Source organism: Pocillopora verrucosa, chromosome 6 (genome assembly GCF_036669915.1).
Source record: "Pocillopora verrucosa isolate sample1 chromosome 6, ASM3666991v2, whole genome shotgun sequence".
Lineage (NCBI taxonomy): Eukaryota > Metazoa > Cnidaria > Anthozoa > Scleractinia > Pocilloporidae > Pocillopora > Pocillopora verrucosa.
Genome location: NC_089317.1, coordinates 20,133,357 through 20,148,824, shown reverse-complemented (window position 1 = coordinate 20,148,824; position 15,468 = coordinate 20,133,357). Strand labels below are relative to the sequence as shown.

General features: G+C 36.6%; 2 protein-coding genes across 5 annotated transcripts in view; one reads left to right on the top strand and one right to left on the bottom strand.

Annotated features, from left to right (window-relative positions):
• Positions 1 to 601: 601 nt before the first annotated feature.
• LOC131793736 (three prime repair exonuclease 2-like) lies at positions 602 to 2,456 on the bottom strand. Its single transcript, XM_059111213.2, has one exon. It carries the CDS (start codon positions 2,412 to 2,414, stop codon positions 1,539 to 1,541), a length of 876 nt encoding a protein of 291 aa, XP_058967196.2. The 5' UTR covers positions 2,415 to 2,456; the 3' UTR covers positions 602 to 1,538.
• A 141-nt stretch (positions 2,457 to 2,597) lies between these two features.
• Positions 2,598 to 15,468, top strand: part of LOC131793123 (GRIP and coiled-coil domain-containing protein 2) — a 45,620-nt gene continuing 32,749 nt past the window's right edge. For 2 of the 4 annotated variants that reach the window (XM_059110523.2, XM_066168180.1), the window contains exons 1-14: positions 2,598 to 2,815; positions 3,877 to 3,966; positions 5,978 to 6,062; positions 6,738 to 6,847; positions 8,218 to 8,340; positions 8,731 to 8,835; positions 9,208 to 9,303; positions 9,646 to 9,729; positions 9,842 to 9,925; positions 10,608 to 10,712; positions 11,186 to 11,353; positions 12,795 to 12,899; positions 14,356 to 14,418; positions 14,914 to 14,997. In XM_059110523.2, the coding sequence (XP_058966506.2) occupies positions 2,804 to 2,815; positions 3,877 to 3,966; positions 5,978 to 6,062; positions 6,738 to 6,847; positions 8,218 to 8,340; positions 8,731 to 8,835; positions 9,208 to 9,303; positions 9,646 to 9,729; positions 9,842 to 9,925; positions 10,608 to 10,712; positions 11,186 to 11,353; positions 12,795 to 12,899; positions 14,356 to 14,418; positions 14,914 to 14,997 (1,314 nt within the window). In that variant the 5' untranslated portion in view covers positions 2,598 to 2,803. The remainder of the gene's footprint in view (positions 2,816 to 3,876; positions 3,967 to 5,977; positions 6,063 to 6,737; positions 6,848 to 8,217; positions 8,341 to 8,730; positions 8,836 to 9,207; positions 9,304 to 9,645; positions 9,730 to 9,841; positions 9,926 to 10,607; positions 10,713 to 11,185; positions 11,354 to 12,794; positions 12,900 to 14,355; positions 14,419 to 14,913; positions 14,998 to 15,468) is intronic. The other 2 variants (XM_066168182.1, XM_066168181.1) reach the window with 2 other exon arrangements.

The following is a 15,468-nucleotide window of genomic DNA, read 5'->3' as shown; positions in this document are numbered from 1 at the left end:
TCAAAGGAGAGATATCATCTCATTACAGGTTACCCTCCCCTGAACCATTTTAGCAAGTTTCTACACCACAGTAGAAAAATACAACAGGCCCCTGTTGTTTGAAAGGAGGATTATTTAATCCACTGAATAAATCTTTATCTGCTTGAAAGGGAAGTATGTTTTATTGACACTTGTCAGCTAGAGAGTGATTTATCCTTTGGGTAGTATTAATGGCTATTTCAACAACTGCACACCAGACCTCTTCATCCATAATAGAGCTAGGTATATAGCCACTTGGCCTCTGAGAGATGTTTCAAGGACTATACTATATATTGGAAAAGTCTCTATCCCATGGATAGAAAAAAACATCATGTTAAAAATTATCAGCTGGAGGGTGATTTATCCTTTGGGTAGCACTGTCCACCCTTGAATAACTGGGCCCAAGACCTCCTAATTATAACTGTAAAAGGCCAAACACTCAGCCTCAGCTATTCTAATCTCAAAATGGTTAGTCAATGATTAACAACATTATAATGTACATGAAAAAAATTACCCACTTCTGACTGGCTGAAAAACAAAAGCATTCTCTTACAACACCAATGCAAATTACAAAGAGCGCATACACAATTTCAAAATTTTATTGGTCCTGACTTTCTATGATGCTTTTTTATATTCACTATAAAAAAGTAGTAACATGATTCCTCTGGCAATTTGGTATGATAAGCACTTTTAAATTTTTCAAAGATTATAAATTTCACTTGCCCTATGGGCTCATGCAATTTTGTTGTCTTTGAAAAATGTACTCATGCTTATTAACATCAAATTGTAATAAAAAACATGTCATTACCTATAAATATTTAATAACACAATAAAAGAAACATTTGAAAAGTACATTTAAAATCAGTGCACCCCATATCTGCAATAAAATACAACTGTATAGCATATAGCCACTGTTTAAACTACTTCCAAATTACAACTGCTTTGTTTTGGTTTGCTTGTCTTTTTTATCAGATTGCATTCTGTGATGGTCTCAATAAGGGCAGTCTTGAAAGAGATTGCTCCCTGTGAAAGTGACTGAATAATTAAAAACCTGAGTGGAAGTCATCATCACTCTGTCTGCAGAGTATGGCACATGCGCAGTCAAATTTTTCCTTTCTTACCATACATTTCACATGGCAAAATTGCCTTTGCATGCATGGGATCTCGTCAAATTCTGCGATACACTACAGACTGGATCATCATAGTCAAGCAGGTGCTTAATCCTTTAACTCGGAGAAGTGATTAATGTGTAACTCATTCCTATAATATTCATAAATTATCCAGAAAACAGCCAATGAGATTATTCAACCTCATCAGTTAGAAGATTTTATCTTTATCAAACACCAGTTTCTCCTGACCAACAAATAAGGAAACGTGTGTCAGCAAGAGGGGAGAATTGACAATAAGATCTTGGGAGTTAAAGGATTAAATTGTTGAAATTTCAATCACTATCACATCTAAGATAATCACAAAATAAGGGCAAATATCAGCTAAGGTTTTCACCCTTCAACTGTTTTAAATTAAGATAAAGAGAAATCATTACGTTGTCCGCCCTTTTCTAACGGTGGAGAATTTGCATTTTGAACTTGGCTTGCAGACTTTTCTTCCACACACATCGGTGGTTCTTCGGGATCCCTTGCAATTTCCTCCTCTTGGGGAAAAAGTCGACGTGCTTCATCTTCCAAGTATATCAGTATTTCTGGCTTATGGACAACGAGTTTTAACAGAGCAAACGCATCTGCCTCTGCACTATGGGCGTCAACGATTTCCCCGCCAACGTAGGTACTGTACAAATGTTTTAGGGAACAACTTCGCTTTCCTTTTCGATTCACATCTTCTCCCCCAACCTCTTCATTATTTCTCCCATTTTCAGCTTCTTTGTGTTGTTTTCGAAACGCTTTGACCGAATCAGAGGCGTGAACTGTTCCGGGTAAAGTTGTTCCGACAGCTTGAAGATGAGAAACAAGAATTTTGAAGTCAAAGCTGTCGCCATTGTGAGCAACCAAACACACTGGTTGTGGTTGTCTAATGATGAACGATTTGACAATTCTTCCAAGCTCAATATCAAATTCTTTCTTCCTCTCGAGATCTCCTTCTGATATCCTGCTTATCGTAGAAGCATCTAACTCGATCGCTTTCGTAGGTCTAACCGAAGTGGTAAATTTATCGAGCAAACGAGGGACTGTTTTGGTTGCGGAACTCTCAATGATATGTTCTCGTTCGACAGCTATCATGCTTAGCTCAGTAATTCCACGAGGATTTTTGAATCCTGTTGTTTCAAGATCAAGGAAAATGAAAGAAGTGAACTGTGAGTCACAAAGCATTCTTTTTCTTGGTGGTTTCGAAGGCAAAATCCGCAAAAAGAGAGGCGAAAATTTGACAAGAACTGAGGACATATCACGTGCAAGTGAACCTTCGCTTTCGCGCCATTTGTTCGGATTCAGTTTCTCTCTGTAACGAGTCTCAGAGCACATGTGTGCGCAGGATCCTTTTGTGCATAAATTCCAACGAGTAAACGCTGATACAACCTGTCACTGCGGCTCACTTTTGACGTGGAGGTTGTTCGAATTATGCAAAACTCAGGGAGGAACGACATGAAAACAACTGCTGAGCTTCTTAGAGAAGACTAAAGTCCAGAACGGTAGATTGTTGCTAATGATACCCGTATTCAATTTTTATGAATTCAAGACCAAAACGTGCACTTCTCAACGACACTTTTACAGCGTGGATCATAAAAGATTTGTCTTGAGGATCGTCGGAAAAAAAATATTCAAGAAAGTGCGAGATGGCTGCAATTGTGAGTGAAGTGCATACTTTAGTGTATTAAGCTAATGTTTTCTTTTCGTGTGGTCTCTAAATTTAAGTTCCTGCTGAGAATTTCTTTAATTTAGGAGCTTTTGAAATTGTTCGTGTCATAAGCTCTGGCTAAATGGTAGAATTATCGAATGAAGTGAATTGAATATGAAACCGCCGATGACGTTATTGCAAGTTCATTGATCGCATGTAAAATTGGTCGCGTGTGTTTACATGCCTCAGTTCTTTTCATCTTAAAACATCTTAATCTTTTAAAGCAGCTTATTGTGTACCTGCGGTGTAAAACGGTGTTTATCAAATGGTAATTTACTAATCAGAAAAAAATCATTCTTGTTGTTGCTTTCGTTTTGATGTCCACTTCCTCTTGCGAACTTTTAATCTAGAGGTAGAGAACTGCTTGTTTGTCTTTGATAAAGAAAAGAAGCGCTTGAATACCTCTATATGACAAATATTTGGCTTCTCGAGTTTTCATGGTTTGATCTCTTACAATGACTATACCATGTTGTCAGCTTTCGAGAGTTTATTGTGAAATCAAATTCTAACCTAATCTTTATGAATCTTTTCCTCGTGTGTAGCGGTACTCAGACAAAAGGACCCAATTAGATAAATGTATTTTTAAAAATTTATCAATGTATGTCGGATTGATTTTCAACGTAACCTGATAACGTATTTTTAAATATAGTCGAAAGCAAGTAAGCCATATCGGTAGCAAATTTTTCATCATGGTTAATTCAATTGATACAGTTTTCTGCTGAATATAGCAGCTCTACCCTAAGTTATAAAGGGGAAGATTTTGGTGTGTTGGTTAATGCAATCTGAAGGCTCATTCTTGCGAATTAAAAGGACAGTTGTGCTAGCAATAGTGTAGAGTATTCAACTTGAGAAATCATTGCAGATTAATATGAAAGCTGTGCAAAGCATTTCAGCCAATATTGTACACATGCTTGCAGAAATATATCAGAAAAACACTTTAACAACACAAATATGGGGCTGTAACTGGTAAGGTATCTGCAGGTTTCCTTTTAAACTGTTCTGTCTTTATAGAATAATGCAGACCCTCTTGGTGTTACAAATGGTATGAAAAAGGAAGCCACATCAAACACAACACCAACAAAATCACAGGGAAAATCACAGGTAACATATTCTACATAGTCCTATATATAAAATATGTGCTTATTGTTCATCATGGTGTAAGGTAGGAGATGAACTTTGTTCATTTGTCTCACAATAGAGTCACTTTTGATGTAAATCACGACATTTTGAATGCAATACTGCCTGTCTTCATCAGACGACGAGGTCGATTGTTTACATGTCACTATTTGTAGCACGTTGGTATGCTGTTATAGGTGCATTTCGATCTTCATTGTTATTCCAGTTATTAGATGGTGTTCCCTCATAGGTCATCATAAATCAACTGTTGTGTTGTGTGATTGTGGGTATCCAAGCTTCTGGAATGTGGATTCTGCTATTCCTATTGATGTAGTTGAGATGAAGTTTTATATGGATAGCCTTTCTTGAATAAATGGGGGAAAGGATGAAGGAACATAACAGAGACATAGGGTAACTGCTTGCACTCAGACCTCTTCAGTTTGAGAGCTCACCAATGAAATGGGGCATATTCCTATTTGGAGAAGATAAAGTTAATTAGTTGTGACCCCCACTGGTAAACATGTAGAGTGAAAGAGGCTATCCCTATAAGATAACATCAAAAACTGACTCTATTGTGAGACAAATGAGGGTACCACTGAAAACTGCTGTGGCGAGTTGGGCTTCCTTGTTAAATATCATCATCATCATCATTATTATTATTATTATTGAAAACAAACAAAGTTCATCTCCTAGTCCTATATATGTTTTTAATATTTGTTCAGAAAGAAAACATTGGAAATCATCTATTCTATGAGATGACACTCTACAACCCTTAACTCCTTAATGCAATTAATATATATCAACTTCTCCTTATAGAAGTAATACTTTGTTTATTAAACAGCTAGTGCAAATAGATATACAGTAATTTGCACTTATCAGCTTAGACAAGATAACTTGATGAAACACCAATTTCTCCTAATTAATTAAAAGGGAAGTGTATGAAGGGTACAAGAGAGAATTATAAATCAGGGCCGGGTTGTTCAAAGCTGGGTTAAGATAACCCAGGGTTAGTGTGAAATCCGATTTCAGATCTAAAAGCTTTAAAAGAAAGTTCAATCGAATTCTTTTTGTCTAGAGTATGACTATTTGATGCTTTGAAAAGGACACTGAAAGTTTTCCCAAAAAGGCTTTAGAGTAAAGGAATAAAGAAACCCAGATTAAAATCTAACCCTGGGTTAGCGCTAATCGGCCTTCGAACAACTGGGCCCAGATGTATGGAGTTAAAGCTTTTCCCGGGGTATAATTTTAGGGAAGTGTCAATACAGATGAACTCTACCCGAAAGATCTTTGACACATATCTCCAAATTTTGATAGAGAATGTATATAGAACTTAATGTGTCTCTGGTAAGGAATTTCTTAATATGAGGAATGCATACTACATGTACACATCTCCAAGCATTTTTTAAATACCCCTCACTTTTCATTCCTTGGGCAGATGCAATTTTCAAACTCCCTTGCACACTCTGTCTTTATTCATTTCCACATATTGCCAGCCAGAGATATGGATGCTTTTTCATGGTTTGCTCAGATCATGGAAAATCCAAAAAGTTGTGGTATTTGAGTATAAATTATGGAAAGTTATGCCAAATGACTGAATTTGAAATTTTTTAGAAAAATGACAAGGAAAAAATTCTATCATTAGATCAGTGTTGTTAAATTATTTTGGATCTATCTTCATGGCAATAGGTCAGGAAAATAAAATAAAGGTCCTGAAGAAGTTCATGAGCACTCTTGAAAAGCATACATACCTAATGTTTTCTGCCTTTTCTTGGCTTCAATTTATACCAGCTCTGCAAGTAGACAACATGGAATGATTATATTTTATCTGTAGGGTTTGATTCAATGGTTGGTGTCCCTGTTGTGCTCTAAGGTTTGGTACTTTTTCCACGCCACAGATACACTTTATATGGGGGCTGTCTATGTTGTGCCTGCCTGTGATCATCTGTACAGTAATGCCATTAACTTAAAATGTTTTTCATTGATATTGTTTTTGTAGCTTGAATCACTCCCTAAAGAAGACCTTATAAAATACGTCAGGAAACAACTTGCTCTCTTAAAACAAACCAAAGCCAAGTGTGACGGTAGAGTGGAAGTTTATTTTTATTTAAATCCTCCCTTCTTCCCCTCCAATTTCTTTGACTAGCAATGAATTGAAGCATAAAAAATGAAATCATAACTATTTAAGTCTAATCAATCCCAATCATTCTGGTTCATTTTCTTCTTTAGAATCCTTTGACTCCTTGGAGTGACCAAAAAGTGTTCCTCCTTATAGTATCAAATTTAATACACTATCAAGGGAAAAGGGGATGAGAGTTTAGACACGTCTAAACTAGCCCTTTACTGCCCAAGAAAAAATGCCAAATTTTCTTAAAATGAGAATGATGGACCATTAGATTACTTATAATTTATATCATTTTAAAGTTATTTTCTGGGGTATGCAATAAATGACATTAACAGGTGTGGAGGATGTAACTGAAAAGACTGACAAGCATCCAAAGAAAAAGTTGAAATTTTTTGTTTGCCTCACACATATAGTTCAAATTGCAGCTCTCAGAGCAATGATTGTTGTGAGATATTACTTGAACAAAACAGTACTAAGATGAAAAGTTCCAAAAGTTATGGGGGTGGTAGATGAAGTCTTACATCAGAGAGGGCCATGATTTTATGCCTTTAATGAGCAGAGCAAAGCAACTACTACAACTTCAGTATGCTGTATCAGTGGCACTAACATAACAATGTTTATTTATCTTGTGTAGAGTTGACGTCGCAATTAGCTGATGAGAAAAATGAGGTGCAGAGACTGGAAAATGAAAAGAGAGATTGGTTATCGAGAGGAGTGCATGCAGAGTTTGAGAAAAAAGACAAGGTTCTTTAAAATGATTTTTTTTTCAATCCCTCAAGTACCACAATCTATTGGATCAATGTCAGTAATGTGAGCAATTGCGCACCTACCCCTCCCTGAACCCAAAGACAGTCAACTGGTTACTAGTCAGGGATGATGTTCTCTTAAAGGAGACTCAGGTGTGCATTTGCTCAGACACAGACATGGATCCAATTATTTGCTGATTATACCTCCAGTTATTGGATTTTCCTTGTGTGGGAGGCATATGACTTTAAGTGCATGGTTTGGTTGTCTTATTACTTCCCTAAACTACAATTATAATCATTATGCTATTTTAAGAAGCAGTTTCACATTGGTCTTTTTTTTTTGGATTGGTTGTTTTGCAATACTTCTTGAAACTCTAGTTGATGTCATTTCTCTGAAACTTTACATATACAAGGAGTTATTTTTGATAAACTTTTCAGGGCTATGCCCTAGCAAAACCTGCACATTATGGTTGTCTGCCTCTTTGCAACTTGCATAACTTTGCTAATTTGAAGTACCTTTATTAGAGCTATGTATTCCAGATTTCCAAGACCAGAGCCTTTAGGCCTTTAGTTGTTCCTCTTAGAGCACAGCTTTGCACTTCACTGTTTAATATTCTGGCTAAAGATTCTCGACCAAACATAAAAGGAATAATCATCTTCAGGAGATAATAAAAAGTCAAAATATGAATTAACAAAACAATCATTAGCTACTGTGAAACTCCTTGTAGAAATTATGCTCAGCCTGGTATAAAATGTCAGGGTAAACTGAAGATAATTCATTATTCAGTTTTGCTAACCAATAGCTGAAAACCAGTTGGGTAGATGATTAGCCCTAAACTTAATAATAATAGTCATTATAATGATAATAATGATAATAATAATGCAAATAATAATAATAATAATAATAATAATAATTATAGCAATGATTATGATGATAATAGTAATAATTATAATTATATCACTTTTTCAAAGAGTTTCTCTTGGTGGCTCTTCTTTGTTAACCCGTTAACTCCCAAGATTTCACTAGTAATTCTCCTTACTATCTGCCACACAATTCTTATGATGTCAATTTGGAGAATTTGTTATTGGATCAACTAATAATCCCTTAATTGGTATTTTACTTTATTCTCATCACTTCTATGCTTGTTATTGTATTGTCATATTGTAAGGAGAAATTCTCTGTTAGTCACTCATGGGAGATAAAGGATTAAAAATAAATTATATATGTCATTGATATTAGCAAGATTAAAGACACATCAAGAGAAACAAATACCAGTATTAAATACTGACAGTGGTAACGTTTAATATCTTGTGATTAAAATTGATGGCCTGTTTTACTGTTATAACTTTCATCTGTGGATAAATCAGATTCTAAAGAAAAATAAAGAACTTAAAATGGCTGCCGAACTTGGAAAAAAGATGCTTGAGGAAAATGACGATTTGCGGGGAATGTACAATGAATTGGAGCAGGAACATGAAAATACAGTTAAAGTAAGCTGGTTGCTTTGGATTGATCTTTAAACTCTCAGAAGTGATTATTATGTTACAACCACTCTATAGAGTTACTGGCGTTAAAAGTCATCTGAATACTGCAGAGCTTTGAAATGGCTAAATATGATTGCTCTAAATTAAGTCAAACTTAAAACAGCAATTAATCATAACACTGTTATATCAATGGTTTTATTTCAAAACTAAAGGTGATTTTGTGTTAATGTTAAGAAGTAAGGATAAATGATTTATTTTCTTAAAAGATGGTTAAAAATAAACCATGAACTTTTCTATATCGTTAAAAGTGCTGAAAAGGAATGTGGTTTTATTACAATTTTACCATTTACAGTTTTTCAATTAGATTTGGCATGTAATATTGGATTATTTTTCAAGGAACTTGAAAATGAGTTGTCAGCTGTTGTGATGGAGAGAGATGGACTTCAGCAATCACTTAAAGTTTTACAAGAAGAATATCAAAGTGTTGTCAAACAGTCAATGGTATGTACTACCATAATAGTAATATAACACACACAATTTAATATGTACAGTAGTACCTCTTGCAAGCCTCTAAAGGCTACTGTGCATTTAATAGTGAAATAATAAGTAAACAAGTAATATATAATGTCTGAAATTTTTTTTACTTAAATTCTTCTATGGGATTTGTTTCACAGAGGATGTAAGTTTATAGCAAGTTGAAGAAAGCAAGAGTTTTGTGACTTTTTTTATAAGAATAATTGTGAAAAAAAACTATAATTGAAATACAGATAGCCCAAAATAGTGACAAGTGGTATGTATAAATTTTCTTATGTTGTGTAAAGTGTTTGCCTTATGGTATTTATCATACCCTGATCAATGTGTGATAAACTCTAGGAATACAAAAATGCTTTGGAACTACAAGCTATTCAAGAAGACAAAGCACAAGAACAACTGCAGAAAGATAATCAATCCTTGCTAGAGAAGATTCAGGTATTGATTTTTCTTAATTATGTAAACTAACGGTGATTAATTTAATATACATCTCTAACTAACCGAGTTTGAGGTTGGTTCTGTAAATTTAGGACCTAGCTTTTTCTGCTCAAATTTATGGCTCAAGTGATGACTTTACCACAGCAATCAGTACTCCTGGGAAGAAAGAGGAATTTTTGAGAGAAGGTGTTTCACCAGTAGCACCTTAGGAACACCTTACCAGGTGCTGAATCCCTACCATTTGATCAAGAGTACACTACACCTTCCTCTTGACCATCATGAATCCCATACATACCTTTTCTCCTTAACTCTGCTGTCATATATTTCTGTAAATCCCTATAGGAACTTCAGCAAGAGAAAGAAAAAACACAGGAAACCCTTGTCAAATTTGAACAAGACAACCGTAATCTTTTAGAAAACTGCAAGGTAAGAACTTTCTTTTGCTAACTTTGAATGTACCTTTTTTAAGAAAAATAATACTTGTAATGTCTTGACAGTTTTTCTCCTCACCTACACATTGCTGATTTTGTGGTTGTAGGAGATGGAAGATAAGATTGGATTGCTAAACAACCAGGCATCTGTGAGAAGTGAAGATTCAGAATCATTGGCATTGACAAAAGAGGTGAGACTGTTGTATGAACACTCTGCTCTAAAATATTCAACACCTTTTGAGACTTGAGTGCTGCAACACATTTGGTAATAATAATCAAGTATTCATCATAACAATTTAAAGCTGTAATACTTCCCAATACAAGCTTTTGCAAGAAATAAATTTGAGGTTTTTGTAATGTTTAGAGAGTGCATTTTTGAAGTGGACAACAGTTTTTAGGAAATACAAGCTAGGCGGCACAGTGACCATTAGCTAATGAAACTGCTCTCTCATCTGTATCAATTTACTATGTACTGCTTGTAGCAAGTCATTGTTTAAAGATAAAGTCTGTACTGGAGCCTGTTGGCCCACCCAGCCTGAGCTTAGACTGGTTTCCATGTAGCATAAAGCAACTAGGAATATTGCCACTTCCCCTTGGAAGGGATGGCAGTCCATCGCAAGGTTATCCCCCCCCCCAAGCATTTTGTAAGGCTTCCCTGACAATTTCCTAGTACCCATTTATACACCTGGGTGGAGAGTGGCACTGTGAGAGGAAAGTATTTTGCCCAAGAACACAACACATTGACCTGGTCTCAAACCAGACCTCTTGACCAGGAGTCCACAGCACCGACCATTATGCCACTGTTACTCCCAAAGGTTATTGTTTAGTGTTCAGAAAATGTTTCTTACTTTTTGTTCAACCTTTGTACCATAGCTTCAAGCCAAAGTAGACAAGCTGATGAAAGAAAAGGAGGAGCTTATTAGAGCTGTCGAGTCATCCTGTGATTCCCATACTGAGAGACAAGAGCAACACATACAAGTATGTCTGAGCAATTTTTTAACCCTTTACACCCCAACATCAGCATGCATATTCTCCATACTGTTCTCCATACATTTCTTAAGGTGCTGACAATGAGAATTTGTTTAACAATCAAGAGCTTCTTTAGTTGGTGATCATTTCTTTAATTCTCATGACTTTAATGAGTGATTCTGAAGTGGTATTATAAGGAGAAACTAGATGGTAGTCACTCTTAGTAGGAAAAGGGTCAATTCAGCAGCAAAAGTAATTTGCACTCAAATTGGTTTGGTTGGGTGTAAAGCGTTAACTGCTACAAATACAGGCCTTCAAAGCGGGGATTTGCATCAGCAGTTATGGTATCAACTTCTCTCATGTGGAGTCACCTTGTCAGGGTGATTGTTGTAAATAAAAGCAGAAGCTCAATCTTTGCCCCTTACTAGTTAATATTACATTAATATCATGTTGATGTTATGTACCTTAATACCCTTTGTTAGGATCTGAAAGATCAAGTAGAGAAACTTGTTGCAGAAAGAAATGAACTTCAAAGCAGATTCAATTGCCTTGTGCAGGAGAGGGGAGCAGATCTTGGAAGGGAGAGCATGGGTCAAGTTATCAGGGAACATTCTTTGATGGAAAGTGAAGACCTTAGACACAAGAATGAGGTTAGACACCACTGTCCATGGTGTTTTCTTGTTACTAGTTTATGCAATACAAGGATTGCGTATTTATGAATGGTAAATACACAATCCTTGCTAGTCTGTGTGATTGGTATCAAGGAGCTTCAAGTAAAGGGGTTTTTGAAGTGTCAGTTGAAGGCAGGAGGAGGTGTTTTCCCTTGCGCTTTCTCTGGGTAGTTGGTTTGCATCATTTGGTTAAAATGGGTGATCCTTGGCCTTATTCTTGACTGGGTGGTGCTAAAGTGCACCAGCAGAAGTTGCATTATCCTTAAGTCAATGTCATGGAATCTCGAAAATCGTCTTGCTTATCTCACCAGTGATTATTGTAAGGATAATTTCAAATTGATTACCTCCAGTAATCAGATGATCAATAAGGAAATGTGTCCGCGATGGTCTCTCTTCTTCCATTTACCACTTGAGAATCAATTTTCGTTGGAATTTTCGACACTGGATGAAACGCTTGATTCTCTGTCCGAATTTTCTTTTGTTCCCTTTTGAAGCACAAGGAGAAGTTGGCCTTGCATCAAAATTCCCTTGATGCTTCTTTTTTTCCTGTGTAGCCCTTTATTTGTTATTTGGAGTTAATTAAGAGTTATGATGATGCTTCGAGTGAGATAAAGAGTTAGGCAAGTTTTACTTGGGAAAGCAGTCATTTGTAAGAAGGACGTCAGTGAATTTCCGGGTTGGAATCTGGCCTAATTTAAATTAAAATTGAAGTTTAAGGAGACTTCTTGGTAGACAGACGTTTGAGGTTAGGGCGTTGATAAAGACTCAGGGACAGCAAGTAAACCTCTGCATTCATTTTAAATTAACTGACTCAATATTAGTTGCGAGAGTCTGGTACCTCTCAGAAGCCAAGTACGAGGTCTGTACTGAAGGTTGGGTACCAAGTTTTTTATACACGGACTTATGGCCAAGCGTAAAGTGCGCGGTCCATAAGAACGAGGCTCCGTAACTTACAGTACGGACAAGAAAACGAGGTTAATAAGATATATATTTATTAAATCTGTGGGTTCAAATAGAGGGAAAAGATTTCAACTCAAACAAATTTTTTAACTCTTTAACTCCCATAAGTGACCAAGACAGAATTTCTCCTTACAGTATTAATTCAATATCAACCAAATAAGTGATGAGAATGAAGAAAAATATCAATTGGGGGATAATAAGTTGATCCAATACTAAATTCTCTGAACTAACATAATAAGAATTGTATGGTTGACAGTAAGGAGAATGGCAAATTTGATCTGGGAGCTAAAGGGTTAATTTGGAGGGCCGTACAGTGAAATTGACCAATCATTGCTCACGTGGAAATTGAGGGATATAATAAAAACATTTGTGTTACTTAACCTTTTGCAGTTCTTTTATTCAAGCTCATCCTTCTTGATGCCATTTTCTCTTGACTTGTCTTACATTTAAATTGCTCTAGCTGCTGAGAAGCGATCTGGAACATTCTAGAATAGAAGTGGAGCACCTTAGGAATGCGCTGGTTACCATGCGTACAGAGTATGAGGGTCGGGAAGCTGCTGTAAGGGTATGCAGCTGTCTGAGTTTCTTTTCAAGGGATGGTTAAGGCTTGTTTGGCAGCTGAGGGTCCAGATTTGTTGTGTAAACTTTTCTATTAAAAATTGCCTGTTGTTAGCTGTAGTTATTAGCTAATCGGGTGTTGTAGTATTAGAGTCTCGACTCGAACCGTGATCATCGATCGTCCAAACTTTTTGAGGATCGAGACACACAAAGATTTTTCGATTTTCGAGGGACTGTTAACGTACTTTTGAACGAATTGGGTAAGTTTCTAAAGAAACTGGTGCTGCGTCGGTGGGAGAGTATAACAGGGTAATTAAGTATTATCAACTTAGTTGATAACGCAAATTGGCCACCGTAAAGAGCTTTAAAGCTGACGTTGTGAGCATTAACCCTTCGTCAGAGCGGTACTTTAACTACTTGTGAGAAACTGTTAGTTTAGTTAAATGACTCGCAAGTTCATCACTTTTTTGAACCCTTTCTGTGCTGTGACAATTTGGACCGAAAATTTGACTAGACTGTTAAATTTCAAAAACCGCAGTCTCAACTATTATCCTCAGCTGCATAACTTGCCTGACATCTGTATTGCATGGTTGAAAAGTTATAAAGTCACTTTCAGTTACATTAATAACAGAGATATTAATATATTGAAGATACGTCTATCACGTGCATGGTGCTTTTAATATAGGTCTACTGCTTCATAGATCTAACATAATGCATAAAACTTTCAATCTTTTAACACTATTAACAGTTACTAATTTAATCAGTCATCTCATTTTTGCTATTGATGTTTTATTACTAACGGTGGAATCTTCATATTTTGTAATTACGAGAACGGTAATGTACATGTAAATGATTTCCATCTGCCAAAAAGGTCAATATTTTCACATTTTTGTTAACCCAAGATAACTTGACTAATACAAAAGAAAAAAAGAAATGAAGTATTCGATAACTTTAGTTAAAATCACGAAAAATGTTTATGGTCCGGTCTCAATCAATTTCGTATCGTTTGCGAGCGAGCCCTCATTATTAGTGCTTCGGCACGATCGTTGCTTCGGCACGATCGTTGCTTCGGCACGATCGTTGCTTCGGCACGATCGTTGCTTCGGCACGATCGTTGCTTCGGCACGATCGTTGCTTCGGCACGATGGTTGCTTCGGCACGATGGTTGCTTCGGCACGATCGTTGCTTCGGCACGAGCGTTGCTTCGGCACGAGCGTTGCTTCGGCACGAGCGTTTCTTCGCCCGCGGGAAAGTACGAGGCCTTGAGCAACGCGAGTCAGCGAGAGGTCAACAAGGCGTCTGGCACCTCATTATTATCAAACCTCTCTCCTCTCCTGGTCTCAAATATTTCCGCAGGTAGGGAAACGCGCGTTTCGCAGCGCTGATAATGAGGACCTACTTGAAAGCTAATTTCATGAGAATATGATTGTGTAAAAAACTGAGGGGGGCATTTTATTTCTCAGGATATTGAGGAAAATTTAGAGACAGCTGTTAAAGAGTGTGAAGAGAACAAGTTTTACGTTAAGGTATGTTCGTAAAAAAGGTGGAATGGGGAATTTCAGTGATGCCGGTATTTTTCCCCCAAGCTGAGTTTTGAAACAAATAACAATTTGATCTTGAATTTAAGCACAGCAAGCACAAAAAAACGTTTCTTTACCAGTGACCATAGCAACTTTCTGAAAACAGGACCCTAGCCAGAGTTGTTGAGTTATGTTTCGTGGTGGAGCACTACACATTCACGGTATTACTACGCACCGGGCCAGGAAAAAAATTTTGGGGAGACCTGATGAAATATTGAAGAATATCCTCAATAGAACACCTACATATCCGGCTAAAAAATGTCCAAATATTTCTTAATGTGGTTGGTGCACGTCAGTTTGCGTCAAGTGGAAGGAATACTCAGATTGTCAACTTATATTCAACTAATTAGCTTCAGGTTTGTTTTACCTATAGTAGCTAAAGCTACCGGGAAATTGAAGTTTGTGTTCTAGTGATTAACGGCATCCGCGATTAATTTTTAGGAACTTGGGGATCAGATCAACAAGCTGAAAGCAGAGAAAGAAAAAGCGCTGAAATCACTAAAAACACTTAAAGCTAGTCATGACGTAAGTATCTTAGTTGTAATTTTATGCAAGTCATAGGAGGTGTGACTTTCCAACAAACTTTAGCCCTTTAACTCCCAAGATCTGATTGTCAATTCTCCCCTCTAGCTGCTACACATTTCCTTGTAAATCGGCTATGAGAATTTGGTGTTAGATCAAGATGACAACTTCAACCTGATGTGTTTGAGTGTTCCCATTACTTGTTTTCTGGACAATGTAAGGGTATTACACGGAGAAGTTACATGTTAATCATTGTAGTATGCAGAACGCTTGTCCGGTGTGTAACTACATCCGTTATCTAGTTTTATTGACACACCTTTGCTTCTCTTTCAGTGTTAATATTTTTTATGCGTTCTATTGCCTTTTGAACAACACTGACTAAGTTTCAGGAGGGAATGTTTCTAAAATTGCGACGAGAATTGCAGTGTATAGTTTAGCACGCTAACGCCGGAGTTTTATCAATAGAAATGATTA